The sequence below is a fragment of the Notolabrus celidotus genome, chromosome 3, assembly GCF_009762535.1.
Source record: "Notolabrus celidotus isolate fNotCel1 chromosome 3, fNotCel1.pri, whole genome shotgun sequence".
Taxonomy (NCBI): domain Eukaryota; kingdom Metazoa; phylum Chordata; class Actinopteri; order Labriformes; family Labridae; genus Notolabrus; species Notolabrus celidotus.
The window spans coordinates 20245043-20259739 of record NC_048274.1 but is presented as its reverse complement, the minus strand read 5'-3'; the positions used below and the strand labels follow the sequence as shown (position 1 = coordinate 20259739).

The 14697-nt window shown below is 39.6% G+C and overlaps 1 protein-coding gene across 1 annotated transcript in view; it reads right to left on the bottom strand.

The window, feature by feature from the left end:
• Window positions 1-10804, bottom strand: part of LOC117809999 (thrombospondin type-1 domain-containing protein 4-like) — a 53530-nt gene extending 42726 nt beyond the window's left edge. Inside the window, exons 1-7 of the mRNA XM_034679527.1 lie at window positions 10416-10804; window positions 9782-9918; window positions 9454-9526; window positions 7642-7952; window positions 6492-6924; window positions 4228-4330; window positions 957-1093 (exon numbers count right to left, since the gene is read on the bottom strand). Coding sequence (XP_034535418.1) covers window positions 957-1093; window positions 4228-4330; window positions 6492-6924; window positions 7642-7952; window positions 9454-9526; window positions 9782-9810 — 1086 coding nt within the window. The 5' untranslated portion in view covers window positions 9811-9918; window positions 10416-10804. The remainder of the gene's footprint in view (window positions 1-956; window positions 1094-4227; window positions 4331-6491; window positions 6925-7641; window positions 7953-9453; window positions 9527-9781; window positions 9919-10415) is intronic.
• Window positions 10805-14697: the final 3893 nt, after the last annotated feature.

Sequence of the window (14697 nt, the reverse complement as noted above, 5' to 3'; positions counted from 1 at the left end):
TGCATGGGAAATGCACAGGGTTAACAGAGGGGGGTCAGCAGGACCAGCTGAAATGAGCTCTTCCTTCAACATATTTCTTACAGTTAAACCCTGACCAGGAAAATATTAAATGAGTGCAGCACATTGGAAACATAGCCATAAGCTGGCCCACACAGTCTCTCTGTGTCTCTAAGTCTGCTCTCACAGGTGTGCTTTCATCATGTGTATTACATGGGTCAGAGGTACAAATATTTCCTCTATCGAGATCCCAGATCTCCTGTTTTTGCCCATAGGGTTGTCCTGACCTTCACTTCACTCCTTCAAATCACAAATGAAAAGCTGCCACTCTGATGTTGTGCTGCCCTCTGCTGATCACACTCAGCACTACAGCAGAGCCGCTGTTGAGAAAAAAAACATTTCTAACAAAAATGCCCAGTTCCTTTAAACATTTTATCAGAAGTGTCATTGATATGTCACTCAAGTATGAGCTACATGTATTCTCATATTTTCTAGCTTAATATCAAAACTTCAGGATGGGTTTTCAGAAGGCTACACTCTGGGTTGAGTTGGGGAAATATCAAAGTGAAAAAGTAGCCTGCTGCAAACTTCAAACTTCAAAGAGTACCCAAAACAATTTGATCAAAATAGTTCACCGTTCTTTACAAAAATATTTTGCCACAAAATTAATCCACAACGGATTTCCACAAATTAGTATCCTTTTTTTGGTAACATGGCCTTCCTGTCCTCAAATATACTGCACTTCGTCAGTAGAAATAGGTCAGGAATAAACTGGGATGTAACAGTAAGCTAACATGCCAGTATCATCTCCACAAACAACATGGATCTGATTGAAGTGGGAACAGTGGTAGGAGAGGATCAAATCCGAAAAATCAGAACAGCTGGTAGTTGAAGACGAGCTCACAGCCTTGAGGATACTCGTAGAGGTAGCATAGTATAAGGTTTATATCATGGCCTACCATACACTTTCCTGCCGCACAGAGAGACGAGTCGTTCTTCCCACATGGCGTCCCATCGATCACCCTTGCTGACTGTTGTACGTAGAACCTGAACCCTATGGCCCGGCAGTTCAGTTCACAATGCTGATCCCCTGGAACTGAAAAGAGGAACAGTAGATTGAGACAAATAATCAGAAATCTAAAACACATTAGTCATATAGTGCACAGTGTGAAACAAATTAGCATAGCATCAAAGATGTAACATATAATATACATCAACCTTCATATTAACACTGAGCATGAATAGATCTTATACTTTTATTTATTGTCTCAATATCACAACTGAAACAATGAATGGGCTTATCACTAAGCATTTTTTTTCCTTGCTCCCAGGAGAAACCTTCTAACAGAGGGGATAATGCAGAAATGAATGTTAAAAATTCTGTTTGGGGCAATGATGTCATTACTTAGTTTATCAAACATAACAAGGTTCAACCCTGTTGTTTACATCACTCCCTGCACTGACTTCAGCAAAGTTTTAAAAAAAGATATTTCTAAGAAAGCAGCAGTGCAATTGCTAATTTGTGTTGTTACATTACAAAAGCACCAAAGAGGAAAGAAATAGTTTGTTATACTTAAAAATGTACCAGATCAGCCATCAGCTAGTTGGTTGTTGAATGATAAAATCTATAAAACACATAAATCTCCGGTTGGTTGTACTTTACACAATATATAATGTCCTATATTCCCATACAAGTTTTAAACCATCCACAGGGTATTTGAGAAGTTACCAGTTACTTAATGTAACATTTTATAATGTACATTTTGAGGGGCATCAAATAAAGGCTCTAAAGTTGGATGAAAATATTAAATGTATCCTTAAAAATGCTCAACTTTGTAATAAAAGCTTTTTTAATTCGAAGAAAACATCCCTGTTTCTTTATGATGACCCAAAGTAAACATTGAGTGACCACAACAGACCCTAATCCATGGAATAAACGTTTCATTCAGGTTCTTTGTTAAGTAGCTAAACTGTAGACCTAACATATAGGCATTTTTGAAGCAGATGTTAGAGTTTGTTTAAGCATTGTTCAAAATGGGTGTTGTATTATCCTGACCTTACCTAATACATGTGCCTGAGGTTATTTAATCTATACATCTGCATTACACGTCAGTAAAGCTGTAACACAAAGACGACATCTTTTATTACACGTGTTTGATAGGAAATTAAACTGGAGGCATTTTTTTTTCACAGACAACTTATGTTTCAGGAGGTGTTTTGACTGTTGCCTAGATACTTCAGGTGAGTGCAGGGACAGAGTGTGTATGAATTCAAAAATGATTCCAAAGACAGGTGACATGCTGCAGTGCATACATCACAACACCACTTCTTTCATGTAGGTCAAAGGTCAGGCAGCTGAAGATGTAACTGTCAGCTTAAATGTGATTAATGGGTGTGACCTTAAGTTTGTGAGGAGAACTTTTGAGGTTAGGATATGGACCATCTTAAACACCATTGAACAATTTCTGCTGCTATTAATTCAACTCATTTTAAACACCTGAAGTTTTGCTGACGTGTCCTGAGATTTTCTTCCAACCATCTTCTGAAATCATGTTAGTTTGAATTAAGCTTTACTGGTGACATGGCTGTAGAGATGGCAATGTTTGTTGGTCGGTTGATCAAGCTTCTACAAAAATGCAAAAATAAATTTGTAAATTTGTGGTTACTGACTTTGCTGATCCCTAAATTGGACAATTGTTATTCAAGAGGTTTAAAGCTGTGGTTTTCATAACAATCATCAGCTCAACATATTGACTGGTCAAGAGCAAAGTTCATGAACAAATATTCAAAAATCACAATAATAAAATTGTTTTTTTTAAACTATTAATGACATTCCTCTCATGCTAAGCAGTGCTTTTTTTCAAGTGTTTAAAAAAAACTGCAGTCAACATAGCTAAATTTCAATCAAAATTGGTAAGTCTTGAAATATTATATATGCTGTGAATAATGTTGACAAAAAATGAAGTCAATGGTTTGCAAATCTTTAAAAGCCTACATTTATCTGAAAATAGTTCAAAGGAAACATATCAAATGTTGAAACTGAAATATTTGATTGTTTGATGAAAAGTTTATGCTCAAATTAAATTTGATGCTATCTAAAAGTTTTTAAAAATTTGGGGCTGGGACAACAAAACTCTGAAACTAGGAGAAGAAACAGGTTATGACTGAATCTAAAAATGACACTCCAGAGTGGCCAAGTCTCTAAGCAGTAGAGATGGGAATATATTCACTCTTCTGTGAGAGACTAGGTGTAGAAATAGTTTTGTGATTAATGAATAGAATAATGTCCATCAGCATAAAATTGTATTGGACGAACGATGCAAGGCCAAAAAAACAATATTGGATGTCCGTCATTTTTGGGCCCTTAGACGGCACTACATTCAAAAAGAGGTGAATCTGTAGTGGAAATCACTGCATGGGATCAAAATCACATAAGAAACAATTATTTGTGAACACAGTTTATCACTGCATCCACAGATGCAGTACCATGTAGAGTAAACCATATATAAACATGGTTTAGAAACAAAGGCGACTTCTCCTGTCCTAGATGGACTGAGGCGGGGTGTAAAACTGTCCTGTAGTCTGACAAATCAAAATTTGACATTCTTTTTGGAAATCATGGACACCATATTCTCTGCTGTAAAGAGAAGTGGGACCTCCTGGCACTTTAGAAGCCAGCATCAGTGGTGATGTGGGGATGCAGAAGTGCACATGGCATGGGTAGCTTGGACATCAGGGGAGGCACCATTATTGCTGAACAATATACACAAGTTTAATATTTAGTTTTTGTTAAACATGTAGTTTCTGCAATAAAAGTATTTCCTTCTACCCAGGATGATTATCATATCTTTATGTAACCTATCGTAACAAGCACAATTTCAAAAAGACCAATGATAGATTTAATTAATCAATAAAATGTATATTTTCTATTTTGCTGCTAGCATGGCTATAGATTAACCATTTATTTATTTTTGTTTCTTAATAATTTGGAAGTTTTTCTTCTTTCTTGTTTGTTTATTTTACATTGTACTTGATCTATTATTATTCTATTTTATTTGTTGTTGTTCTGAATCTCCATCAGCTGTCACTAGCAAACCAGCTGCTCTTTCAGGTTGTCAGAAACAAAACTATAGAAAGCAGTTTTCAAAGTAGTTTCATCCAAACAAAAGTGGAATTAATATTATAACCATTTAAAAAAATAATAATAATAAGTACAAAGGTTTAACATACCCTCGTTGAAAGGTTCCCACTCGTACAGTCTGCCCATGAAAGGCTGGTTGTTGTATGAAGAACACTGAACAGCTCTGATGTGATTGCTGGACAGAGAACAGGCCTGAGGAGGACCGACACACACACATTAACACATACACAATCTTTTTCCTGAGTCCAAGAGATAAAACCTTTTGTTATTGCAGCAGGCCCACATTTTTTGTTGTCACTCTCAAAAGCCACTGGTTGACTAATGCACTCTGTTTTAAATGTTTTAACCCTGTTCCTGTAACTCAGGCTCTCTTGCCAAAAGCAGTGAGATTTATGTATTTATGGAGGCTCCAAAGTAAAACTCAGCCTCCCTGACATCTCACTACATCTCCTTTATCTAAACAAGCCCCTGCTCTGCTTCACTTTACTTAAATATCGGTGTCATCACACACCAGAGACAATATACAGAACCTGACACTGTTTGAATTTAGTTTAATGCACAGGACGGATTCCAAAACCTCAGAGAAGCAGCCCCTCTGTACTTGTGCACAACAGCTGGGGTTTAACTTGTAGGTGTTCTTACAACAACAGTTATATCAGTGTTTTCTGCTTAGGTTACCAGTAAGAAATATCTATTAAACAGGTTATTGATTTAGCAAATGTTTGATTCCACCGTAAATAAAATCATATTAAGTTCATAAGAAAATGTCATTATTAAAATCCATTGAGTTTATAGTTTCTTACAAAACCATTCTGGTGCATAAAAACAATTTTTTTTTAAATCACAGTTCAACTAAAGCCTGGCCAAGTTTAAGACAGCATTCACTCAAAAGAGCTGTAAAACAGAAGACTGAAAGTTTTTCCTTTACTCAGACATCTAAATAAACATATGCCTCCCTTTATAAAACATGCAAGTGTTCAAACTTATTAGAGGAGTTTGGTGATCAAACCATCTAAACATTCACTGAAACTAATCTACAATGATCAAATTTGTCTGACATAAATTGTTTTCAGATTAGGATCTTATAAGCTTAGCTTTTGTTTTGTTGCTGTGGGAGTAAAATGTGTTAGTCTTTGTATAAAAGGTGTCTGAGACAGGCCAGACGTTTTTATATTTTGCTGTAAAATGTGGTTTTATGGATTTAATCAAATCATTATGTGGCGCACCCAAAATTGAGAGACCATTTATGTGTTTATTATTTTTTTTTTTTAATTTGTAAATTATTTACTATTAGCACTTTTTGTTCAGAGCAGAACTACAGGTCGAATGTTTGACACAAGAGCAGTTGTGCCTGGGAGGTCGTTTGAGCGGGACACAGTTTGTCCTGAATAATTGCTTTAGGCCTCAGTTGTTCAATGTGTAGAGCTAAATGTAGCTTGTGTTATGTACAGTAAATGTGCTATAAGTTGCACTATAAAAATATAGTAGCCCTTAAGTGCAAGTGAGCATGTACAGTGTACTTTTACACAGTTAGGAGAAGGAGACAATGACACTTTTAAATTGTAAGATGTTTCTAAGATGATGTAATTTTCTGCAGTGGGAGAGGAAATATTGCACTTAAAAGACACTGGAACTGAAACAGATGTACATGAACATATATGTTATGTTATTTAATTTTGAATAAGAGATGCTTCCTGGATGGCAAACTGAGTGCTCTGTGTTCTTTGTTCCTGATCTTAATCCAGTATTATACAGGATTCATTTTTGTTACTGTGGTGCCTTTCTTGGGACCCGAAACAATTACTTTCATAACCTGCTTATTCTTGTTTTGATAAACAACTGTATTAATAGAAAATGTAAGAGTATCAAAAACTAACTTCAACAATGAGCAAAATTAGTAATCTTATTTTCCATGTAAAGCTGGGGTTGGTAGTCAGATTTAGATGCACTTTTTGTTATACTGGTTAAAATGATCTTTATGTCCTGATGGCAATCAATACATAATGTGTTCTTAAAAAAAGAGTGGAAAAAAGCTGCTCTCTATGTTAATGTGTTTTCTAATGTTTTGTGTTTTCTTACCACTGAGTGAGACATGAGTTGACGTAGTGCAAAACACAAATGATGTGCTGAGGACTGGTTTTGAATTAGTCACGATCATATGGTCGCAAATCAGTGGCGCTCCTGCATGTGAGCGGGGGGTCATTTTGGAGGAGCTCCAAGGGAAGGAGGGGTCGGACGGAGTCCTGAGGAAATGCTACATTCAAATTCATGCTAGTTTTCCGTGACTACCAACCCTAGTTTTAAGGCATAGCTAATGTGCTAAAAAATACTAAGAAGGTGCCGTTTTGCATACATTACTGTTGCAGATCTGGTAGTGAGCGTTCTCCCCTGAGCAGAAGGATGCGGGCAGAGGATCGTAGGGTCTCGCCTGGTTCTGCTGGGGTCCAGACGTCTGACTGTCTGGTTGTCGCTCAGGCTGGATCTGACCCTGGTTGTCTGAACCAGGCTGGTAGAGGGGGGCCCAGACTTGGTTATTATTGGGCTGCCTCGCCCTTGGCTGCAAGTGGGGCCTTCCGTAAGAATGGAAGTTGTTGGATGGGTCAAGATTGTTTGACCTCTGCCCATTATAGCCTCTGGAAGTGTGGTGGTGGCCATCGTGCGCAGGAGAACGTTTCTGTCTGTGGGGATGAGGTGACCCAGAGCTCTGGCCTGCATCTGTCTGCAATGGAGCAACATAAGGAGCCCTGCCGTAGCCATACCTCCCAGGGACGATGTCGGAGACCCTCCTGAAGATACAAACATGAGGAGATGAACAACGAAGTCAATGACTGAGTACTGTTTGTAACCTCTATTACTATCTAAAATGGCTATCTGAGAATTGAATACAGAGACTAACTATTTGTCTCACTTCTTAAAGTAAATCTACCTTCCTAAAACCAATCCGAGACTGTCCTAAAGAGGCCATCCAGATTATTTGGATTGATATCTTTTCCTATTTTAATTGAGCCAAACTTCTATTTTCATGGCCCGTCATCCAAACTGCTACTTTTGACAACCTTCCAGATCCACTGTGCGGATTTCTGGGGGCTTTTTGTAGTCATCTGGCTCCTTAGATTCCAACTCAAACACCCCCCATTACTCTGCTGTCAGTGCTATTTGTTTAAAGGCAGACACAACAGGAAAGAGGTCACAAGCCGAGCTTTTGACTCCATCCATAAAAGACCAGTTTCCAGTGAAGAGTGGTCAGATGGCAAACAGTGACGGCTCCAAAGAGTCACATTTAGACCAGGCTGCTCAGCATGCAGCAAAGATGTACAGGCTTTTGAGGGACTCGTGGATCTTGCCAAAGATACTGAAAATGTTCTCCATTGACATGACACTCAAATTACTGCCAATAGTATCTCCGGATGCTTATGTTACCTACATTAAAGCATTTGCCCTGGAAAATGATTAACAAGAGTATCAACACCCATCCCATCCCTTATCGCAGGATGATACAGTACCTGCGTCCACCAGGCCGGGTCTGCGTCCTCCCCCTCGCCTCTCCTCGGCCACTGCTGTTAAAGAACCTGTCTGCGTCACGATGCAAAGGAACTGTTGGCCGCAAGGCTGAGATAACATGTCCTTGCTGTTGAAAGGGAACACCAGTTCTCCTGGAAGGAGTGTAAACAGGTAGACAGGGCCTGTTCTGCTCCTGAACCCCTCTACCACAGGTCCGAGAGCATGCTGACCAGGGACCCCAGGCACCCCATGAGCCCCGGATATCTCCATGCTCGGCCCTGGACTCCTGTTGGGTCTCTGTACTTTGAGGAACCTGTACGGAGGTTAAAAAACATTAGCAACACCACAGAGAATGAAGAAGCAGCATAGTGGCATCCAAAGTAATAAGGACTGGAAGAAGGCCTCCATCAACAAAACTTTAATCTCCAGATTATTTCCTTTTCTAATGACTCAAGTCGGTGACCTCATCTCATCAACATGACTGTCCACTTCCTCCTCCTCCTCCTCCCACTGTGAAACTAACCCTTGCTCACAGAAATGAAGCGCTTATTTGCCTGATTAGTGGGTGTCTGTTAGAGCCCTCTCCCCTATTAGCTACATGCATTTCTCCCTGTTGACTCTTTCCCTCTGTGCAGCTTTGCCAAATACGTGTTAGCAGGGATCGCTGCACTCTCTTTTTGAGGAACCTGCCAGGAGAAGCCCTGTGCCAAGCCGGCTTTATTCGTGGAGCCGCGTGGAAATCCTGCTCTTTAAGGAGCACTTTGTCTCCATTCACAGCAGACTCTCTGGGCAAACACATGGCTGTAGTAAAAGCTCAGTTGCCTTTGACTTTTAGTGGACGGAAAGAGAATACAGAAGCAGCAGGGGGAATTGGCAGGAAGTTCCTCCCGTGTCAATCAACCTGTGCAGCTATTCAGAGAGACCTCAGCCCCCCTCGCTCCCTCTACTCTTCTCCCTGGCTTCTGCCTTTGTAACTCAACCCCAATGTCATCCCCCAGGTCAGCTGTAGGTCACACAGCTGGACTCCAAGTGGAAACACATGGAGCTGACTCGCACCAACCTCCTCTAACCTGACAAGTGTCTGTCTTCTCATCAGGTGCATCTACAAGTTTCTTTCTTCCATGTGGGTCCTTTGGCTCCAGAGGTCAAAGGGTGATTGGCTGACAGCTGACATACGCTCTCTCTGTTTCACTACAATTCACTCATGTTCTCATTACAAGTTAACAGATTAGCACCCAAGTCAGGTTCCCCCTTGGGAAAACTTTCACTGATTACGCATACTGGTGCAGAGGAAGTTGGAATAAAAGTCTAAAACTTAGGGGGAAGTTTTGTTATCCTGCCCTGACAAGATCATAAGTCATCTTTAATGGGACACGCTCTAACTGCCTGTGCCAAGTTCACAGATATAAGCTAAAAAGATTCTGGAAAATGTTCAAGTAAATTGGAAAAACTCAAACATAACAATGAAGTGTTGACCATTACTTTTGAAATTGATAATAAGTTATTCCGGCTCTATAAAATGTGCGTAATTAATGGTTTCTGTACTCTTCCTTGACATGGACCACAAAAACGCTATTTGAGGTCATATGGCTTTGGTAAACACTGATCTATGTTTTCTGAAATATAACATAATAACATACCCATTAGTCCAGAAAATGATCGCCAGCATGGAAATAATAGAAAAGGAAATAATTTTTAATGGTAGCCATATGTTCAGGGGGGGCTACCATTCTGCAAATGGTGTCACACAGATCACATATGTTACAAAACTTTTCTTTGCCATTGGCACCACCTGCTACACAACTGCCTCTCACCTCTATCCTGTGGTCTGTTGCGTGTTGGCAGTGCAGGGGGTCTGGTTGGAGTAACAGCAGAAGAAGAGAAATACTACAAAGAACAGACAGAACAGATTACTGTTGATACTGGTACTTTTACCAAAGAGGTATTGTAGCTTTAGAACTAAGAGTACACAGAATGGTTTGATGCAAAAAAAACAAGAAAGCCAAGAAAAAAAGGATGTGATGCATTCATAAGTTAAACTGAATTAAAAAAACAGGCACTTTTCTGTTTGGTCATATGAATGAATACAAAAACTTTAAAAAGAATAGATGAAGATTATTTGAAATAGTCACTCAGACATACCTGAATATCCAGACATAGGCTCCCTGCATAGCTCCTGGGTTCTTAAGGGTGGACACTTACAAGCAAACAGAGACGTTTACATCGATGAACACCTGAATGGTCCTGACACTTTCAACACAAAGTGAAGTGAAGAGATCCTGCAGAGTCAAAGCCCAAAGCAACACTAATGTTGAATCACTATCCATCTACAGAGTAGAATTATGTTCATAATACTACAAAATAAATGTAAAATGTGCATATGTGCTATGGTCATCCCATAAATGTCAACATCCTGCCAACAGTCCCTGAACAGACTGACTCAGGGAAAAAGTAAACGACTTGTAACCACTTGACCATGTGAGTTGACCTTTCTGACCTGTGGCTCCTAATGAGGGAGCCCCCCTGCTGAAAACTGTTACCCCCATTAGACAGCAGGTCTGAGGTCCAGAGAGAGTCCATCACCCCTCACCCAGACCTTATAACTTCACCATGCTTTGCACCTTGTCTTTAATTAAGTTCACAGAAGCAGACAGGATGGTCAAAAGTCCTGCACACAGACTACACTAAGAATTAACAAAGGAATGGGAGGAACTTGTAACTTTAACAAACATTTTCATCATAATGATTAAAGCTAACTGATAACACGTCGACGTACCTGCAGGTCACTTGTGTGAGAGTTCTTGTGAAGTATTTGCAACTTCACTGTCTTTTCAAAGGAGAGTGTCCTACACTGCAGCGCTTACATATCCATTTCCGAGCGCAGACCTGTCTCCTCATTGAAGAAACATTAATCCAGGTAGAAATGCAGATTTTTCCCTCCGGAGACTTTGTGCTGCGCCATGTAAGTCAGTAAATCCGTATCCAGAGTTGTGACTCAAATCATAGCGCGGTAAATACTCCGGACCCGGATCATCATGGTGATCCCCGCGGTTCTTGCTTTACGCACGAAGACACAGACTGACAGGAACCTGGAAACAGACACGGTAGATAGAAAACTACCTCTGTTGCGCCCCCTGCCGCGACAATCACTCTCCCTCTGTGTGTGTGTGTGTGTGTGTGTGTGTGTGTGTGTGTGTGTGTGTGTGTGTGTGCTTATGTCAATGAAATATGTAAGTGTGTGAGTCCTCCATTCTCCTTTCCCCACTATGAGTATGCGGCGCGCCCGGTGTGTGGAATAGAGGGAGGAGAGAGAGAAAGTTATTTTTTCAATTGCCCTACCCCAGTGCCTCTGACACTCAGCTCTCTCACACTGACATTTCCACATTGGAGCCACAGGGTCGTAAATGATCTAATTTAGCGGCTGTTGTGAAGCCAGAGCTCTGAGCGGCACCTGGAAACTACTATGGTGGACTTAAAAGTATTTCTAGAGCCAAGATATCCTTATATGTGACTTCAGCTAACACCATTCAGGAACCGAGTAACACAAACAGAAAACAGGTGTTTGAATAACATTGAATAAAACAATGTGTGTTATACTTTTTGATTGAATGTGCTCTCAGATATGAGAAAAAGAAAAATTAGCTGCTACCCCAAAAGTTAACACTGCAGTGCAAAATACAATCTTTAACTCAAACATATCAATGAGTCAGTTTATTGAAATCACAAAAAAACACTTACCCACATCTGTGACGTCTTCCTAAGTAGATACTATGCAATAGGATAAATATATTTTTGCCTGGCTGACCTCACTCCTCATACCTCTCAGCTGAAGCTACATTTAACTGATGTGGTGGGTTACTGATCACTTTATCCAACTTCAAAGTTCCCCTTGTGCACTGTTTTTTTTTCCTAGTTGCAGCTGTGGCTCAGAGGTAGAGCTGGTGGACTTCTTATCGATGGTTGGTGGTCTATTGAAGTGGCATTGAGGGCCTAGTGACTGCTGTTTAAGAATAGTGAATGACTACAGATTATTCATGTGCAGCCTTCACTTTGCCATAAGTGTACAGACTCCAGAAAAGGGAGAATGTGACACATATGTAAAGTGCTTTGAGTGATCAATGCATTCCATTTATCATTTTGAAGCTCATAATACATGCATTCACTCATAAAAGGTAGAAAACTACCACAGAGATTTAAATCTCTTTATAATCTACCAAATACACCATCAGTCACTTTGTGTATACAACATTTGATTACATAAAATATATAAGAAAACCTTTAAAAATAAAAATTAGATCCGGTCTATTCAAAATGCTCTTCCTGTATGAAGGTGGTCCCAGAGTTTTGCACACTGGTATTCATAAACCTCATGTTCTCTCTTGAGCCTGTTGGTTTAGTTTGTCTGAATAAAAAGACAGAGCCGTGCATGGTTCAGTGATTTACACCATACTATGTGACATACAACTTGCAGCTCGTTACAGCTATTGTCTGTCAACATACTGGCATCACACAGCCTTTTTTATCTAGTCAACATCATCTATCAAAACAGAGAAATCTATGTGTCAATAAGTCTGTACTTACACTTGTACTCGTTCCTGTGCCTCTGCACAGTATGTTAAAATACATGTCTTTGTATGTACCTGCAGGGGAGCTGGTTCTGTTGTCGCCCCGCCTGGCCAGCGGCACTGGTGCGTGGATGTTGATGCTTCTCAGGAATTTGCCTTTAACCCCAATGTTTCCAAACCCATCGCGGCAAAACAAGGCACCAATTAAAGCATCTTTAATGAACTGCCGATCCGGATGACCCAGTGGAGGTCATCCCCACACAAGATCCGGAGGGGAGAGTCCCTGTTGTTTAACACCAGAAAAAAATATGCATGGACCTGCCATTGGACAGTTATTAAACTGGAACAATATACAATATCAAACCACACTTAAGATGTAATAAACATATTAAAGCACTTTGTTTATGTGTTACATTAAATGAATAGGTCAATGTACCTTATTTCTGCTTGTATCAAAAATTCATCTGATAAAAATAAAATTGAACAAACCTTCCAGATTACTATCCCACTAAATAAATGTTCTGTGAAATAAATTTTGATTAATTAAGAAATAAGACAACCATGTTGTTTATTAGATATACATTTTTGAGCTGCTCTCAGTAAAAATATGGTGTTACACCTCAAACACATAGAAATGACAGTTCAGGGTGTGTTTTTTGTTTTTAGAGTGCCTGGCCCGCAATAAACAATGCTCTCAGTTCATTCCAGTAGAAGCCAATAGTTGGTCCTGTGAGGTGGAACGAATTGGCAGCAGTGTCTCCAGACCAGACAAAAGTCTATCAGAGCGTCGAGCACTTCAACACTGCAGATTCCAAAGCTGTACAGAGCTTTATTGCTTGTCACTCACCCAAACACAAATTGTGAAGATAATATTGCCTGACTGTAGTCTTTTGTTAGGTCCATGACAGGACAACAACGCTGCTGTCTATTCACTCACTCTCTCTATTATTAAACTCCTCTGTGTGGCCCAAGATTTAGGTTACCAATTTATTTTAAGCTATTTTAATAAACTCAACACTCAGATTAGCAGGAAACCTTCCACAGATAAATGATCAACACAGTGATAAAGCTTCTAAAGTGTTCTTCTTATGTAATTACTTATTAAAACTGAATTGTTCAAATATTAAGTAATATGGGGCCACCATTTAATTTAAGATAATTATACAGTACATAACTGATCACTCACTGTTCAGTATGTGCTGTCTTGAATGAGTTGTCAGTTCAGTTGCTGCAAAAAAGAGTGATCCCTGCACCTAACTTGATTAGCATGATGAATAGGGGAGACTGGGTACGGTTGTAACATAAGGAGAGTTGCAATACCACAATTTCCACCACCTGGGGATAGGGACAGGAGTCATATGATCATTTCAGTGTTCACTCACTTCCTCCTCAAACCCACATGTTGAATTATAAGGCCGGGAACAGGTGCACCTAGTTTCTACTGAGAAAAAAAAAAGGTTTAAAGTAGGAGAGTAAACTTTTTGATCATGACTAAATTTTGTTTAGTACTTATACCATTGCATAAATTACTTGTAGTAGAGTAAAATGTATTTACTATGGAAAATTACGCAAATTTCTCTTGCTAATTTCAAACCACTATACTAATCAAGCTAGCAAAACCTTGGCTTACTAGTGTGTGGTGGGTTGTAGCACATCACTAAGTGTTACAACCATCCTCTTACATACCACTTATTACATTATATTGATTTGAATAGTTTCTTAGAATACTTGGGCTAGTGGGAAAGAGAGACTGCAAGAGGTGTGTCTGCCATGTTTTTAAGACAGTATCTGATGAAGTCACACTGAAGGGCAAAATATAATGACAGAAACCTTCACCAATCAAAACTTTACACATATTTTTGATTTTCTAGTTCAATCCACTATGACCTCTACTGCAGCCAGCCAGTAGGGGGATCACCAATCATTTTTGGCTTCACTTTTTAAGAGCTTTCAATTTGTCCTTTTTGATAGTCTATGGACCAACCAGATACATACTACCTTCTACATACTCTACATTATCTACAGCATACTGCTGAATAACTTGACAGTTAATATGCTGTTAACAACATACTAATCTGTGCCATCTCTTGGTCGTGACTTTAATGGTGTGTTACTGGTCCAAGCTACATGGGCTAAGCTAGCACACGTTTCAGGCCGTATATAGAATTCAACATCAATATATAAACATTTTTTAGAGAAACTCATGGCATGGCCTCTGTTTTTGCTTTTTTTCCCTAATTGCTACTACTTAAGGCTGGTTTATACTTCTGTGTCGACCCTATTCAGCAGTGGTCGACGCGGATGTGAGCACTATACTTTTGCATCTATGTGTCTGTGATGCGCAGCAATACTCCCCGAAACGTTTGAGGGCAGCGTGGTCTCTCTGATAGTCGGGTCGTGACTGAATTTCAATTCAGAGCGTTTTATTTTAATTTACAGCCAATACATGTTGCTGTTTATCATAAAGACATGATTACAGGGAAGAATAGAGAT